Source organism: Mytilinidion resinicola (genome assembly GCF_010093595.1).
Source record: "Mytilinidion resinicola strain CBS 304.34 unplaced genomic scaffold BDZ99scaffold_2, whole genome shotgun sequence".
NCBI lineage: Eukaryota > Fungi > Ascomycota > Dothideomycetes > Mytilinidiales > Mytilinidiaceae > Mytilinidion > Mytilinidion resinicola.
Window position 1 is genome coordinate 982490 of NW_022985438.1, and position 12680 is coordinate 995169.

Below are 12680 nucleotides of genomic sequence, written 5' to 3' on the forward strand. Positions count from 1 at the left end.
CCACCATGCGTCCTCCACTCCTCCCTCCATGAAGACTTCTAAAACCCTGTTTTGCTTGAAACCTCACAAACGACCTCTGTTCCTCAGCGAAGTTGTCGAGGGCAAGCAGGTTTTATACCCGCCCAGAGGAGGAGAAACTGTGGATCATGTGACATGGCCGGGTGATAACGAGAAGGTTCCGGGATGTCTCTTGGTTGTAGGAGGAAAGAAGAAGCACCAACCCTCATGGCACGTGAGCCCGTCCCTCTACCCGCGGACCACAAGGACGTGAATCGCATACTCAAAAAACCCGTGACACAGCTGAGTCATCACCTCCAATTTCTCCTATAAAGCACCGGCGTCAGTGGACTTTCGACCCGCAGCATTGGAGTTCCGCGGTGGGAATGCAAAATGGACTCCAATATTGACCCATGGGAGCATGCGGTGTGTTCAAACCCAACCTGCTTCTTAGCAATGAAGAGGAGCGTGTTCGGGAAGGGGGTTTGCAAAATCCAGACTCCAAGAGGTCTTATGCCGAAGTGGGCGGGTTGTGTGTAAACAGTTGCATGCAACCCCTTCCATGGAGGTCGAGCGCAGCGAGTAGTACCCCGATAATGCTATCCGCCTCTCTAGAATAACGATGGTGGTCAGCATACCCCAAAGAAATGTGATCAGCGGTATCCACACCTCTGCAACGCTCTGCTGCTCAGCATCAGCACTCCGATCAAACCCACCACCACAACACTCCACGCACCGCACCCATGAGATTGGACCCTGTACATATTTTGCTCCCACCTCTCCACCACCCACAGAGCCATTCCGTCTTGTAGCGTGGCCTGTTGATCCCTTCCTCCACCCCACCCCACCCCACCCCACCCCACCCAGCCATGATGCGAGCGGTTCATCTTTTTGATGAACAAGCTGCTCACGACCACTCTCCACCCACGAAGGGTTTTCTCGTAGCTTTTTCACCCCCAAACACAAGCCGCCTCTCTGAAGAAACCGTCGTCCCCAGCCCTCGGTGGAAGTTTTATAGGTCGCAGAAGGGGGAGGGGGCACGTGTGGAGCATGTGGTTCATGCGGACATGTGACTGGTACACAGGGGTCGGCGTCAGGAGGATGCATTTGGACAAGGTGACTTCAGGTCTGTACGGTACTATGACAATAATTTTAGGCACTGCTGGCATCTGCTCGGGATACCCCGACAGGCGTTTCAAACTGTAGATACGATGGAAAGGTCAACGGCAGCGGAAATTAGACTACCGTTTGACCTGACTGAAGATATGCTAGCTGGGGCACCCCTCCACAGCGGCGTCGAGCGAGCAAGAGTGGAGCCGGAGCAGTGACATGTCCGTGTGCCTACACTTATAACCTAGTACTGTAACTGTTTAGGGGGTCTGGGAGGAAGCTGGAACCGCCAGCCGAAAAAAGAGCGCGGACGCTTGTGTAGGATGCCAAATACCGTAGAGGATGGTTCGGTAGATGATGGGATACGCAGCACGCCAAGAAAAGCTTCTTCGAGAGCGACCAAGATTTCCATTTGACCATTGTTATACTTATGTGAGAAGTACGCAAGCAAGTCACCACGCTACCTACAGTTCACTATGCACGCCCCGAATCCTGAAAACCCCAGTAATGAGTGTAGTCTGAAGAGGATGTATACTGTGCAAGCCCCTTTCGAAACATACTAGTTGGTTTTGTCAGTGCAGCGGCATTTGGGTGAAAGGCCAATGGAGTGTGTGATCCAGATTTGAGCAAACACCGCACCCCTTAGCTCCCTCGCTCTCTCCGTCCTCTGCCGCATCTAGCCATCTCATCTACCCATGCGAATGACACCCGCGGCAACAAGCTTCTGAACTTTCTTGCGGATGTCGGCGTTCTTGAGATGGTCTTGCAGAGCGGCGGGGTCTTCCTTGGCTTGCTGGAGGATGCTTTGCATGACTGGATCTTGGAGGATGCTGACGATCTGTATAGGAGATTAGTGACCTGCCTCATAAAGTCGAATTGAAGGAGTGGTGGCTTACCTCAGGATCCCGTTGAATCCGCTCCATCGTCTCCTGCTCCGTCTCACCGTCCCTCGCAGAGTACTGCGCCTGCAGCGCCTTCTGCTGCTGCTGCTCAATTTCACGAGCATTCTTCCCATCAACATCGTGCTCCGTTGCTTCGGTGCACACATCGATACACCTGCTGTACTCCCGCATCGCGAAGTACGCCTGGGCTTTCCGGATATATGCGCGGATGAAATTCGGATCACGCTTGATGGCTTCGTCGCAGTCCGTCACGGCACTCGGGAATCCAAGCAGCTTGATGAAGCAAGCAGCGCGGTTCGAGTAGCCGCGTGGGTCGTCGGGCGCACGCTTGATCATTTCAGAGTAGGCTTCAACGGCAGCGGGCCAATCGGCTGCCTTGAATTTGGCGTTGCCGAGCTCGCGGGCCTTTTCTGCTTCCTCGGGGTTGATGTAGGCTTCCTTTTCTTTTGTGATCTTAGCCTTTTCGGCTGCTCGAAGTTTGGCGAGGATATCAGGGGTTCGGTGTTCTGTGAGCGACTTTTGGTAGTTCAAAATGGCGTTGGAGAGGTCCCCGAGCTTCTCATATGCTGAGCCGATACGGCCAAATGCTCTATGTGATATTAGTATTAAAAGGAAACCTGATAGATAAGTATACGTACTTCGCAATTATCTTGAAATCAGCGAGAACCTCCCTGCCATATTCTATTGCCTGTTGGCATGCCTCGATCGCTCCTTGGTAGTCACCCTTCTCGAACTTGGCAGCTCCCAGGTTAGTCAGGTAGGTAATGTCCTTATGCAGAGACCACGCAGCGGAATAATGCTCTATCGCAGCATCGAAGTTCCGCTTCTTGTAGTTTTCTGTCCCCAACTTCTTCTCTTCGTCGGCCTTTGCCTTGGCCTCCTTTGCCGCAATGGCCTCCTCATCTTCTGGTTCTGGTTCCGGTTCCGGTGCCCTCTTAGGCTCAGGCTTTGCATCTCGCATCGGTACGTCTTCTTCTACCTCAGTAGCCCGTCCTGCCGACGGCGCATCCTCGCCTCCTGGTGGCGCACCGAACGACATGTCTATTCCCAGAAGCACACTCATGACTTGTAAGAACCGCGGGTCCCTCATTTCCTCTCCGATGCTGTTAGGATTCGCCTTCAGCCGCTGAAGCTTGTCCATGAACGAATGATCCGCGAGGAGACCGCTGGTCTTCGGGTTGGCTGCGAGCTTCTGGATAAGTTGTGGGTCGTTGAACATGTTTCCTAGTCCTCCAGTGGGGTCTCCGCCAATGCCATCTGCTCTGGCCTCCGCATCGATAGCACGCTTGACGGCATCCAGGCCAGATTTAGCTTGGGCGTTGTTCGGGTCCAGCTTCAACGCCTCTGCGTAGGCATCTTGTGCACCAACTGTTTCTCGTTAGTTGCAAGACCTAGTATGTCCATGAGATTTATATATCTCACCAAGATCCCCTTGCCCGTGAAGCGCCGCGCCTTTGCGACCCCAGCCCTTGGGCCAGTCTGCCTTGATCTCGGTCACCTTATTCGCATCCTCGAGGGCGCTGTCGAAGTCCCTGAGCGAGGCGTATGCGCCAGAGCGGTTCGAGTAGAGGACGTGGTTTGAGGGCTCGATCTCGATGGCTTGTGTGAACTTCTCACTGTGCCTGTTAGCTAGTTTGCTCCGGCGAGGCAGCCGTGAATGTGGGGAATTTACATCGACTCTTTGAACTTTTTCTCGGCGAAGAGCTTGTTGCCCTCGGCTTTTAGAGCGTCGGCCATAGTGAATTGCTGGCTTTTGCTTCGTTGCAGCTCTGGTATTTACAAGGCGTCTGCGAAGGTAGGGTGGGTGGGAAGAAATAAAAGGTGGTGCTTCAAGGCGCTGGCTTTCTCGAGCCTTCTCTGCACGGACCAGTGCCAAGATATCCCGCGGTTCAGCGTAGGGCTGAAGGGCGGAGGCATCTCTCCTCCACACCCTGCAGAGATATCCTTGATACGAAGTACTGCAAGCACCTATCAGCGGTACGCTCGGGCGCTCTCAATACTGATCGAGTATTCATTTCCTCTACCTGCTCTCTTTGCAATCGAATTTTGGGCCGGAAAAAGTACGATCCATCACTACCCATACGCCACTTAAATCGATTCAGTGTATTCCAGCTGTTTGCTATCTATTCCACCAAGCTGTCAATCGAACCCAGGCGTTTTTCAGCTGCCAAGGCTTGACTGAGTTGTGAGGGCGCTTTCGATTGCACTGCGAGACACGAAAAGGGCGTTCGCTCCGCAAAAATGGCATTAGACCCTGTCTCCCTACGTCGTTTTTCCCACCACATCAGCCATAAAGAATGGAAGTCAGCTGTTGAGAACGCAGATAAGATTTCAGTCCGGAATCTTTCAGTCACGTCCAATTCGGGACTGGATGTCTGGGGCCGGCAGAAACGACAACCAGCCTTGCTGTCGATAACTGCTTTCCTGGCGCATACATTCGATCAAGCTGCTCAGAGTGATGCAGTCGACAGCAGCACGGTTCACTACGGCATACTGAGTAAGAGCCTACAAGGGGTCATCGAGAACAGCAAAGAATGGCAAAGTACTTTCACACTTGCGAGAGATCTCAATGTTGCTGCATACTCGATTGCAGCCCCTGGTACTTTAATTGGGTGCGAGCTGGACATTTTTTATCCCAAGGCATGTATGCAAGGTGATGGAGCTGGATACATCATTTCGACCACGGACGAGGGCATTTTCGCTACGCTTTATTTGAAAAGTGTCCGCATTCCATGCCTCATAGGGGTGAACAGTAACGAGAGACAAGCCAAGCAGCCGGTCATTGCCAACCTCTGGATTGAAAATGTTCATGAAGCGTATTCTGATGCGTATAACGAGGCGGAGAAGATACTGATACAAGTACGTTCGTCACCATTATGATGCTAGGTGACGACTAATCTCAGCTGTGGTTCTAGACCGTCGAATCATCTTCCTTCGAGACACTTGAGTCTCTCGCGACACAAGTGGTCGCAGACTTGAGGAAACAGATATTCCTGAGCCACGGAACAGCCGCTATCAGGCTGCGGCTTGAGAAACCCATGGCAGTTCCGTTTGCAGATGCGCCTTCTATTGAAATATATAGGGCGGCAAGCGGTGGCTCCTGAGCTGGCGGGACATGTTGCGGAGAGCTGAAGCTGCATTACTGTCACGGTATCAAACGGTAGCGCAGAGCTTAATTCAGCGTCAGTCGCTATCAACAGCCAGGGGTTTCCAGCGGCAACAGACGCCATATCAGCCAGGTCGGACAGATTCAGGAGGTCGGAGATTGAGAAAAGTGATCAGCAGTCAGCCCTGCCTGGGAGATGGTTGTGGTGTTGAAGAGGGCGTTCGTTTTCGTGGTTGCAGGGTTGAGGAGGTGGTCTGGAGCAGGACGAGTCGAGAGACCCCCACGTGCGCCGAAGCACGGCGTGGGAGGTGCATGTCCAGAAAGCAATAGGCGCCACAGGCAACATCAATATAAACAGTGGCGCTGTCGCCAATTTCCCGACCCAGGGAACTCCTGAGAACTCAGAGCTCGGGTCTTTGCGACGAGCTCGGGCATCTCAGGCCAGGGTCGGCTGCAGGGTGGACGGCACACCACACGCGTGGTGCTGCAGATGCGTGGTGTTGGGCTATTCACCTCGTTTTCGTGCGCTCTCGATGATCTTAGGAGACCTTGTTGAGCCGTGGCGTCATTTTGCTGGCGATCTATCATCAACGGGATATGCCGCCGCTGCAAGTCCACCCAGCCACGCCAGCCTCTAACCCTGAGAAGTGCAAGCGGCAAGCCCCGCCGCCACGGCTGCATTCAATGGACCTGGCCCGCGCTCAACGCTGTTGCGATCATTTTTGCGGAGGTTGACGATGTCGCCGCCCACGCTGCGAGGGGCTCTAGGGAGGGGTCGGGGGCAGATTTTCGCCGCGGCTGGTCAATTGGACGCAGCTGCGTGTCCGCGAGACTCTCTTGGGCAATGATATGACAGAACACGCCTAGAGATCGGCCTCTGGCATCTGGGGAAGGGACGGTGTGCACACCCTCGTCCAAGGTGCTTGCATGGCGCCGAATCCGATAAAGCAGTCTCAGCAGCGGTTCGCAGGGTGGCTCTTGCCCAACCTGTTGCTCCAACGACAGCGGCTTCATACAAAAGGCTGCTCGCCCACCGCTTCTTACAGCATTACCTCCTGTGCTTCTCTCACGTCGCCTGCAGACATCTTCTCTCCACCGTGCCGTTGCCACTACCACCTCCAACCGTACCTTGACCACACGCAGCCGCCACCGGGATCCCTCGTCGAGTAAGCCGCTAGATGCTCCGTTGTCTGAGGTCCTTCGCCCTCGCCCCTGTCCTTTGTCGTCATACTAACTTTTCACCCCGCAGACCGCACACCAACCCACTACAAACAACCTCATACCACGAACAATGGCTTCTCGCGCGATCCCCTCCCACCTGAAGCCCGCTGCTGCGGCCGGAAACGGCGACGCTGCTGGCTTTGCCGGCAGGCACCACGGAAAGTCCCAATCGCACGTGGTGAGTTGGACCCCGTTTTCAGCCTACCCGCCTGTTCTGCCCTAGGGGAGCCTTGAAGTGGAGGAGACTGTACTACATATGTTGCTCTTTTCGCCCGGACTGACCGCCTTGGGCGGGTCCCCTGGAATGTAACATTCTGCCACTCCAGATGAAAAGAACGTTTGTGCCTCCAGAGCCCGGTTATTTCCTCAGGCGATAGCAATTGCCAAGTCGGTGCTTTCTGTGCCTCAACAGCACTGGAGAACGTCAACGTGTCAACATCGAACCTGGGCGCAGAGGCCACTCCGACTCCTTCAACAAGGGCGACGACACAGCTCTCGTTGAATGAGGTCACCAAGTCGTCTCCGTGCCACGCTCTTGCTCAACACCAAGCTTCAGGTCGGAGCTGCCACTGCACATTCACAGCACTACCATGTCGTCATCGTCGAACATTCTGGCAGCTACCACCGACTCCAGTCACCAAATGGTCGCGAGACTGATCACGCCCTCCGCAAGAGACGACACACTCTCCACTTCTACGCTTCTTTGGGGATCTCCACACATGGTGTCGAGGCTTCAGAATGTCTACTAACAAAGTCACTCGCTGCCAGGCTTTCGAGAACACCTCCACAAATGTTGCTGCATCTCAGATGCGCAATGCCCTCAACCAGCTCGCCGACACGGTGAAAGACCCGAAGGAGAAGCAGGTAAATACCCCTAATCCCAAGCTTGTGCACACCCTAACACGTCCGGCAGAGATTCGAAACTGAGATGGACAACTTCTTCGCTCTTTTCCGGAGGTACCTCAACGACAAGGCTAAGGGCAATGCCATCGAATGGTCGCGGATCGCTCCCCCCAAGGCAGAGCAGGTCGTCAACTATGCCGACCTTGCCAACTCCGACTCGGTCGAATACCTCAACAAGCTGGCTGTTGTCAAGCTGAATGGTGGTCTGGGTACATCCATGGGTTGCGTCGGTCCCAAGTCCGTGATCGAGGTCCGTGACGGCATGTCCTTCCTGGACCTGTCGGTCAGGCAAATCGAGTATCTCAACCGCACATACGACGTCAACGTGCCGTTCGTGCTCATGAACTCGTTCAACACCGATGTCGACACCGCCAACATCATCAAAAAGTACGAGGGCCACAACATCGACATTATGACCTTCAACCAGTCCAAATACCCACGTATCCTCAAGGACTCGCTCCTCCCAGCACCCAAATCCTCGGAGTCCGACATTGCCAATTGGTACCCACCTGGGCACGGTGACGTCTTCGAGTCCCTATACAACTCCGGCATCTTGGACAAGCTCATCGAGAAGGGCATTGAGATCATCTTCTTGTCCAACGCCGACAACCTAGGCGCTGTTGTCGATCTCCGCATCCTGCAACACATGGTTGACACCAACTCAGAGTACATTATGGAGTTGACCGACAAGACCAAGGCCGATGTCAAGGGTGGTACCATCATTGACTACGAGGGTTCGGTTCGTCTCCTTGAAATCGCTCAGGTGCCCAAGGAGCACGTCAACGAGTTCAAGTCTATCAAGAAGTTCAAGTACTTCAACACCAACAACATCTGGATGAACCTCAAGGCTGTCAAGCGTATTGTGGAGAACAACGAGCTCGCCATGGAGATCATTCCCAACGGAAAGTCGATCCCCGCCGACAAGAAGGGCGAGGCCGATCTTTCCGTCCTCCAGCTCGAGACTGCCGTCGGCGCTGCCATCCGTCATTTCGGTAACGCCCACGGTGTCAACGTTCCCCGTAGGCGTTTCTTGCCAGTGAAGACCTGCTCCGATCTCATGCTCGTCAAGTCGGATCTCTACACGCTCCAACACGGCCAGCTCGTAATCGACCCCAACCGATTCGGCCCTGCACCTCTCATCAAGCTGGGAAGCGACTTTAAGAAGGTCTCCAGTTTCCAGTCACGCATCCCCAGCATCCCCAAGATCGTGGAACTTGACCATCTGACCATCACTGGTGCCGTCAACCTAGGGCGAGGCGTCACATTGAAGGGTACAGTCATCATTGTTGCGACGGAAGGCAGCACCATCGACATTCCCCCGGGATCCATCCTGGAGAACGTGGTCGTCCAGGGTAGCTTGAGGCTGCTGGAGCATTAAAACTTTATAATATATGGCACAGCTTTCTACCGGTGCGTGGGTTGTGGTGGCATGGGACGGAATCGGACTAAATAGTGGGTTATCGTGGTATTGAGTTACGTAGCGGCTGCTCGGATGTGCCTTCATGTCTCCCATGGAGCGCGGTGCATGTAATAGACACAATTTGCATTTTCTAGAGTTTTATTGCCTGAGGTGTCTGACACGTGATGTTTCCGCCGTCATTGCTACTTTGGCTCAATCTGGACGTCCTCTCCTTTTCCTCAAACATCCCAGTTCTCAAAGTGATTCTTTCACCCGACGTATCGACTTCCCGTTAGCGATGCTTCGTAACTTCCTGCATCTTCTGCACTACGATCGAAAATGGGAGAAGCCAGGTGCGATGATGTCTCCTCTCTTTTCTCTCTCAATCAACTCTTCATTGCACCAGTTAATTGACCCAGTTTCTAGGCGGTTCTCGGTCACTCGTGCTTGCATTTATACTAACTTGGTGTGTGGCACAAGCTCAATGAGCTGGACGTGCTACGCGATGATATGGCTTCTTTCAGTGATGCTGCTTTTAAGCAGTATTTTGCTTTCGCTCGCCGTTGCGGGTTTATTACTCTTCTCGGCTCACGCTATGGCGGCTGTGAAGAAATATCGCATCGGTCCCAGGACGAATCCGGCGCTCGCTGGCCATCAATGCATGTTTGTAGACCTGCCTGGTCCACAAGGAGGTCCACAGGGGAGTATCCAAATTGGCGAGGAGATCATCAGGGAAAAGCCTCTACTCCATCTGATGCTGGGACAGAGCCTGAAAAACTTCAACATGGACAACTGGATAGCAAAGCCAGCGCACAAATCACGCGTCACCAAGGCTGTCAAAGAGTTGGAGGCGGATCGGCGAGTGGCGTATCTAGCTTTGCACTCGAATGGGGTTGCTAGGATCGGGACAGCCGCCAGAACCATCCGCATATTTCGCTCTATTTGCTTCACGGAGGAGCGGAACTGGAAAGCCAACGGGAAGAAAGCGAAAGCCCCGCTCATCTCGCTCGGGCTCTTCAAGGATCTCTCTAGGATCAACAACGCCTGCCAGCCAAACGCGGTCTTCGGGTGGGATTATCAAACTGGAAAGGCTACGGTCTATGCCACGCAGGTGATCCGGCACGATGATGAGGTGCTGATTGAGTACGACCGCGAGAACACTATCAGGAACACTGCCGCTAGGAGAGTTGCGTTCCAGCGGAACCTTCGGTGGGCGTGTGTTTGCGCCTTGTATGTCGCTGCCAATACAACTGAGTCTGACAATAGGAGGAATAGGCTTGCTGAGTTGCATGAGCATGTTCATGCGGCGATCCACGTCCCGAATACCTGGCAGGCCCTGGAAGATCTGGTGCAGAGACAGTATGTTACTAAAGTCATAGAATACCATGCCTTGCTGAAAGCCGAGGGGATCATGGTCAGTAGATTGGTGGAAGCGTATGCCTTCAATCCCCAAAACTGGAAAGCTGGTGCTAATATGAGAGACGGAATGTAGACTGCAGAAGGCAGCATGTGTCTCGTACAATGAGTTCAACGACAGTCGCACAGCGATCATGTTCTTGATGGAAGCAATTAATGTTGGAATTATTGCGTACGGAGATGGGTGTCGGTTTGTAGCTCGGCCTGATGTGCAACTTGGACGGATTATGCGAGGTGCGAAGATGAAAGTGGAACCTGATGCAGACGAAGAAGACAATGAAGAGGAGGATCAAGATGAGGAGGACGAGGAGTAGTCGGAGAGCCAGATCTTGGACTGTCTTCCAATGCTCGACTTTGGAAAACGAGTAGATGATATCCAAGTCAGATGTCCTTTAGCCTAGCATATGTTCATAGACTTCATCGACATGTTTACATTGTGCACCTTCAATCCACGAAATGGAAATTAGACTAGATCGATAATGGTTATTCATCCAGACTTTTCACCCACTATGTAATAATCACGTTTAAGCATTACCCCCACGTCGTGATTCAGATGCCGCAAGCCTAAACACAGAGGAAGAAGACGCATCCCGAAGATCGTGGAAAACCCATGTTGATCTCTCGTGATCTGAAGTCAAGCACCTACCATGGAGACGTCACCTGACAATAACGCAATAGCAATCGGAGATGGGCAGACGGAGGATGGGCGTTTGAGGACGGCTGCCTCGCCGCTATCTACTCCAAAGGGCAACTGATATGTTGAGGCGGTGCAGATGTGGCGCAATATGCTGTCCTGTCCTTGGTTCCAACTTCATGATGCCTGGTAATCCTGGTGCAACACCACCTCCTGAACCCGGATTACAGGCACAGCTGAGCAAACTCGGGGGCTTAGTCTTCCAGCCATCCCGACTGATATATGTATGCGCTGCCGCCTCTGCTATGCATCCCAGGACTCGACCGTGCGAGCTTCCATGACCACATTCCTAGCCGGCACGCCCTCACCCCATCGCCCACCGCTCCCCACGCACGCACTCGCCCTTCTCTTCCTCACCTCCGGACCGCAGATGCAAGATGACGACTGAGCCGTCAGATGCGCCGAACAAAGAAGCCCAGCAGTATTGGGGCTACCTGCTCAAGCCCGACAAATGCGGTACAGACCTGTTCAACAGGCTGCTGGAAGGCACAGCGAACTTCATTGTACGGACACGCTCCGACTCCACCCCTTGACACGATGCGATTGCACTTGAAGCTGACATGATATCCCCATCGTAGTCTACACACTTTGAGCCGTCCGACAGTCATGATCTAACGCCGGCACAGCTTGCGGCGTTCTACAGAGCCGTCGGGGGGCACTATGACGTATTATTCGCAGAAACACCACCTTCCTCGATCGCTTTCATATACAAGTCGCTCGGATGCCTCCATTCACTCCAGCCAAGCCCAACCGACGACGGCTACGACTCTCCCACAATACCCGCCCTCAAGATCAAAGGCTTCATAACATGGCAGACGATCCAGCTCCTGCTGTGCCCCGAGGAACACGTCCCCTTCCTACAAAAAGCTGTCCTCGACTTTGATATCATAGACCCCGCAGATGGCAAACCCTTTCCTAAGCTCCTCCCCAAGGAGAGCTTCCCGGAGAAGCCGGACCCTGCCATGGTACAATGGTATGAGGGGGTGGCAGACCGGTTGCGAAAGGAAGCAGAGGCAGAGGAACAGAGGGGAGATGCTAGAAGGGCTGACGTCGACGTCGACGACCCCCGAGTGACCGGCGACTCGTCGGCAGACAGCTCTGCAGATGAGCGACATGGCGCGGAGGCCTATTTCAGAGATCCTCTGTACCGCAATCGCCGGGGCAGGCCGACAATCATTCACACGTACTCCCGCCAACCACCTCCACGCTCACCGCGACAATTTGTAGAGGATCGTGGGCGGCACGTTGCCAATAGTGTGCGCCACTTCTGGAGTCCATTCACCAGACGGCGTAGTCTCCCGGATCGACATGGAGAGGTGTTTGACGACGACGTTACGCCTACGACGACGCAAGCTTCTGGGCCTCGCTACCCGCCCAAGAGGCCTCATGTGCAGCGAAGAGAAAGCAGCCTATCATCTACCGACTCAGAGTCGGATAGGGGCAGCCGTCCAAGCCATCCCGAGAGCCCAGTGCTGAAGCACCGGCGCAGCCACGAGCCACCCCCGAGTCCACGGGAATACTTCCCTCCATATGTGGAGCAGCCACGGCGATACTCGCACGACAACCGATACTCGCCCGAACCATCAGGCTATGGACCTACCAAGGCACCCATCTTCGCGACGCACGTTGCGAACCTCCAGGCGCATAAATACTACGATCGCCGACCGGAAATGCCCGCGCGGCCGAGCTACCCGCGCCACAACGTGCGATATTCGGCACAGTCGAGCCCGCGAAAGGAAGAGCCCCCTGTAATACGGGAGCCATATGAGTACACGCCCCGCACATCGCGGCCGTCTCGAGAACAGGAGCGCGATCGGGAGCGCGATCGAGACCGAGACCGGGACCGCGAGAGGGGAGATAGGAGGGTGCAGCATCGGTACGTGACGCCGGTGGACGGGGTGGGAGGGCGCAGATACCCGGTGGATGCGCCCT

General features: G+C 54.3%; 5 protein-coding genes across 5 annotated transcripts; 4 read left to right on the forward strand and 1 right to left on the reverse strand.

Annotated features, from left to right (window-relative positions):
* Window positions 1–2471: 2471 nt before the first annotated feature.
* Window positions 2472–3404, reverse strand: BDZ99DRAFT_126004 (uncharacterized protein). The gene has a single exon (XM_033712565.1). It carries the CDS (start codon window positions 3226–3228, stop codon window positions 2599–2601), a length of 630 nt encoding a protein of 209 aa, XP_033582895.1. The 5' UTR covers window positions 3229–3404; the 3' UTR covers window positions 2472–2598.
* Window positions 3405–3947: 543 nt separating this feature from the next.
* Window positions 3948–5212, forward strand: BDZ99DRAFT_126070 (uncharacterized protein). Its single transcript, XM_033712566.1, has 2 exons — window positions 3948–4868; window positions 4925–5212. The coding sequence occupies exons 1-2, from the start codon at window positions 4251–4253 to the stop codon at window positions 5111–5113; spliced, it is 807 nt and encodes a 268-aa protein (XP_033582896.1). The 5' UTR covers window positions 3948–4250; the 3' UTR covers window positions 5114–5212.
* Window positions 5213–6160: 948 nt separating this feature from the next.
* Window positions 6161–8805, forward strand: BDZ99DRAFT_457874 (UDP-glucose pyrophosphorylase). Its single transcript, XM_033718786.1, has 4 exons — window positions 6161–6310; window positions 6365–6514; window positions 7105–7200; window positions 7250–8805. Exons 2-4 carry the CDS (start codon window positions 6407–6409, stop codon window positions 8615–8617), a joined length of 1572 nt encoding a protein of 523 aa, XP_033582897.1. The 5' UTR covers window positions 6161–6310; window positions 6365–6406; the 3' UTR covers window positions 8618–8805.
* Window positions 8806–9233: 428 nt separating this feature from the next.
* BDZ99DRAFT_565837 (uncharacterized protein) lies at window positions 9234–10493 on the forward strand (the record flags this gene model as incomplete). The annotated part of the gene is made up of 2 exons (XM_033727517.1): window positions 9234–10072; window positions 10131–10493. The coding sequence occupies 2 exons, from the start codon at window positions 9234–9236 to the stop codon at window positions 10366–10368; spliced, it is 1077 nt and encodes a 358-aa protein (XP_033582898.1). The 3' UTR covers window positions 10369–10493.
* A 632-nt stretch (window positions 10494–11125) lies between these two features.
* On the forward strand, window positions 11126–11944 carry BDZ99DRAFT_376005 (uncharacterized protein; the record flags this gene model as incomplete). Its single annotated transcript, XM_033715007.1, has 2 exons — window positions 11126–11251; window positions 11327–11944. Coding segments are annotated over 2 exons (744 nt in total), but the record flags the coding sequence as incomplete, so codon positions are not given.
* Window positions 11945–12680: the final 736 nt, after the last annotated feature.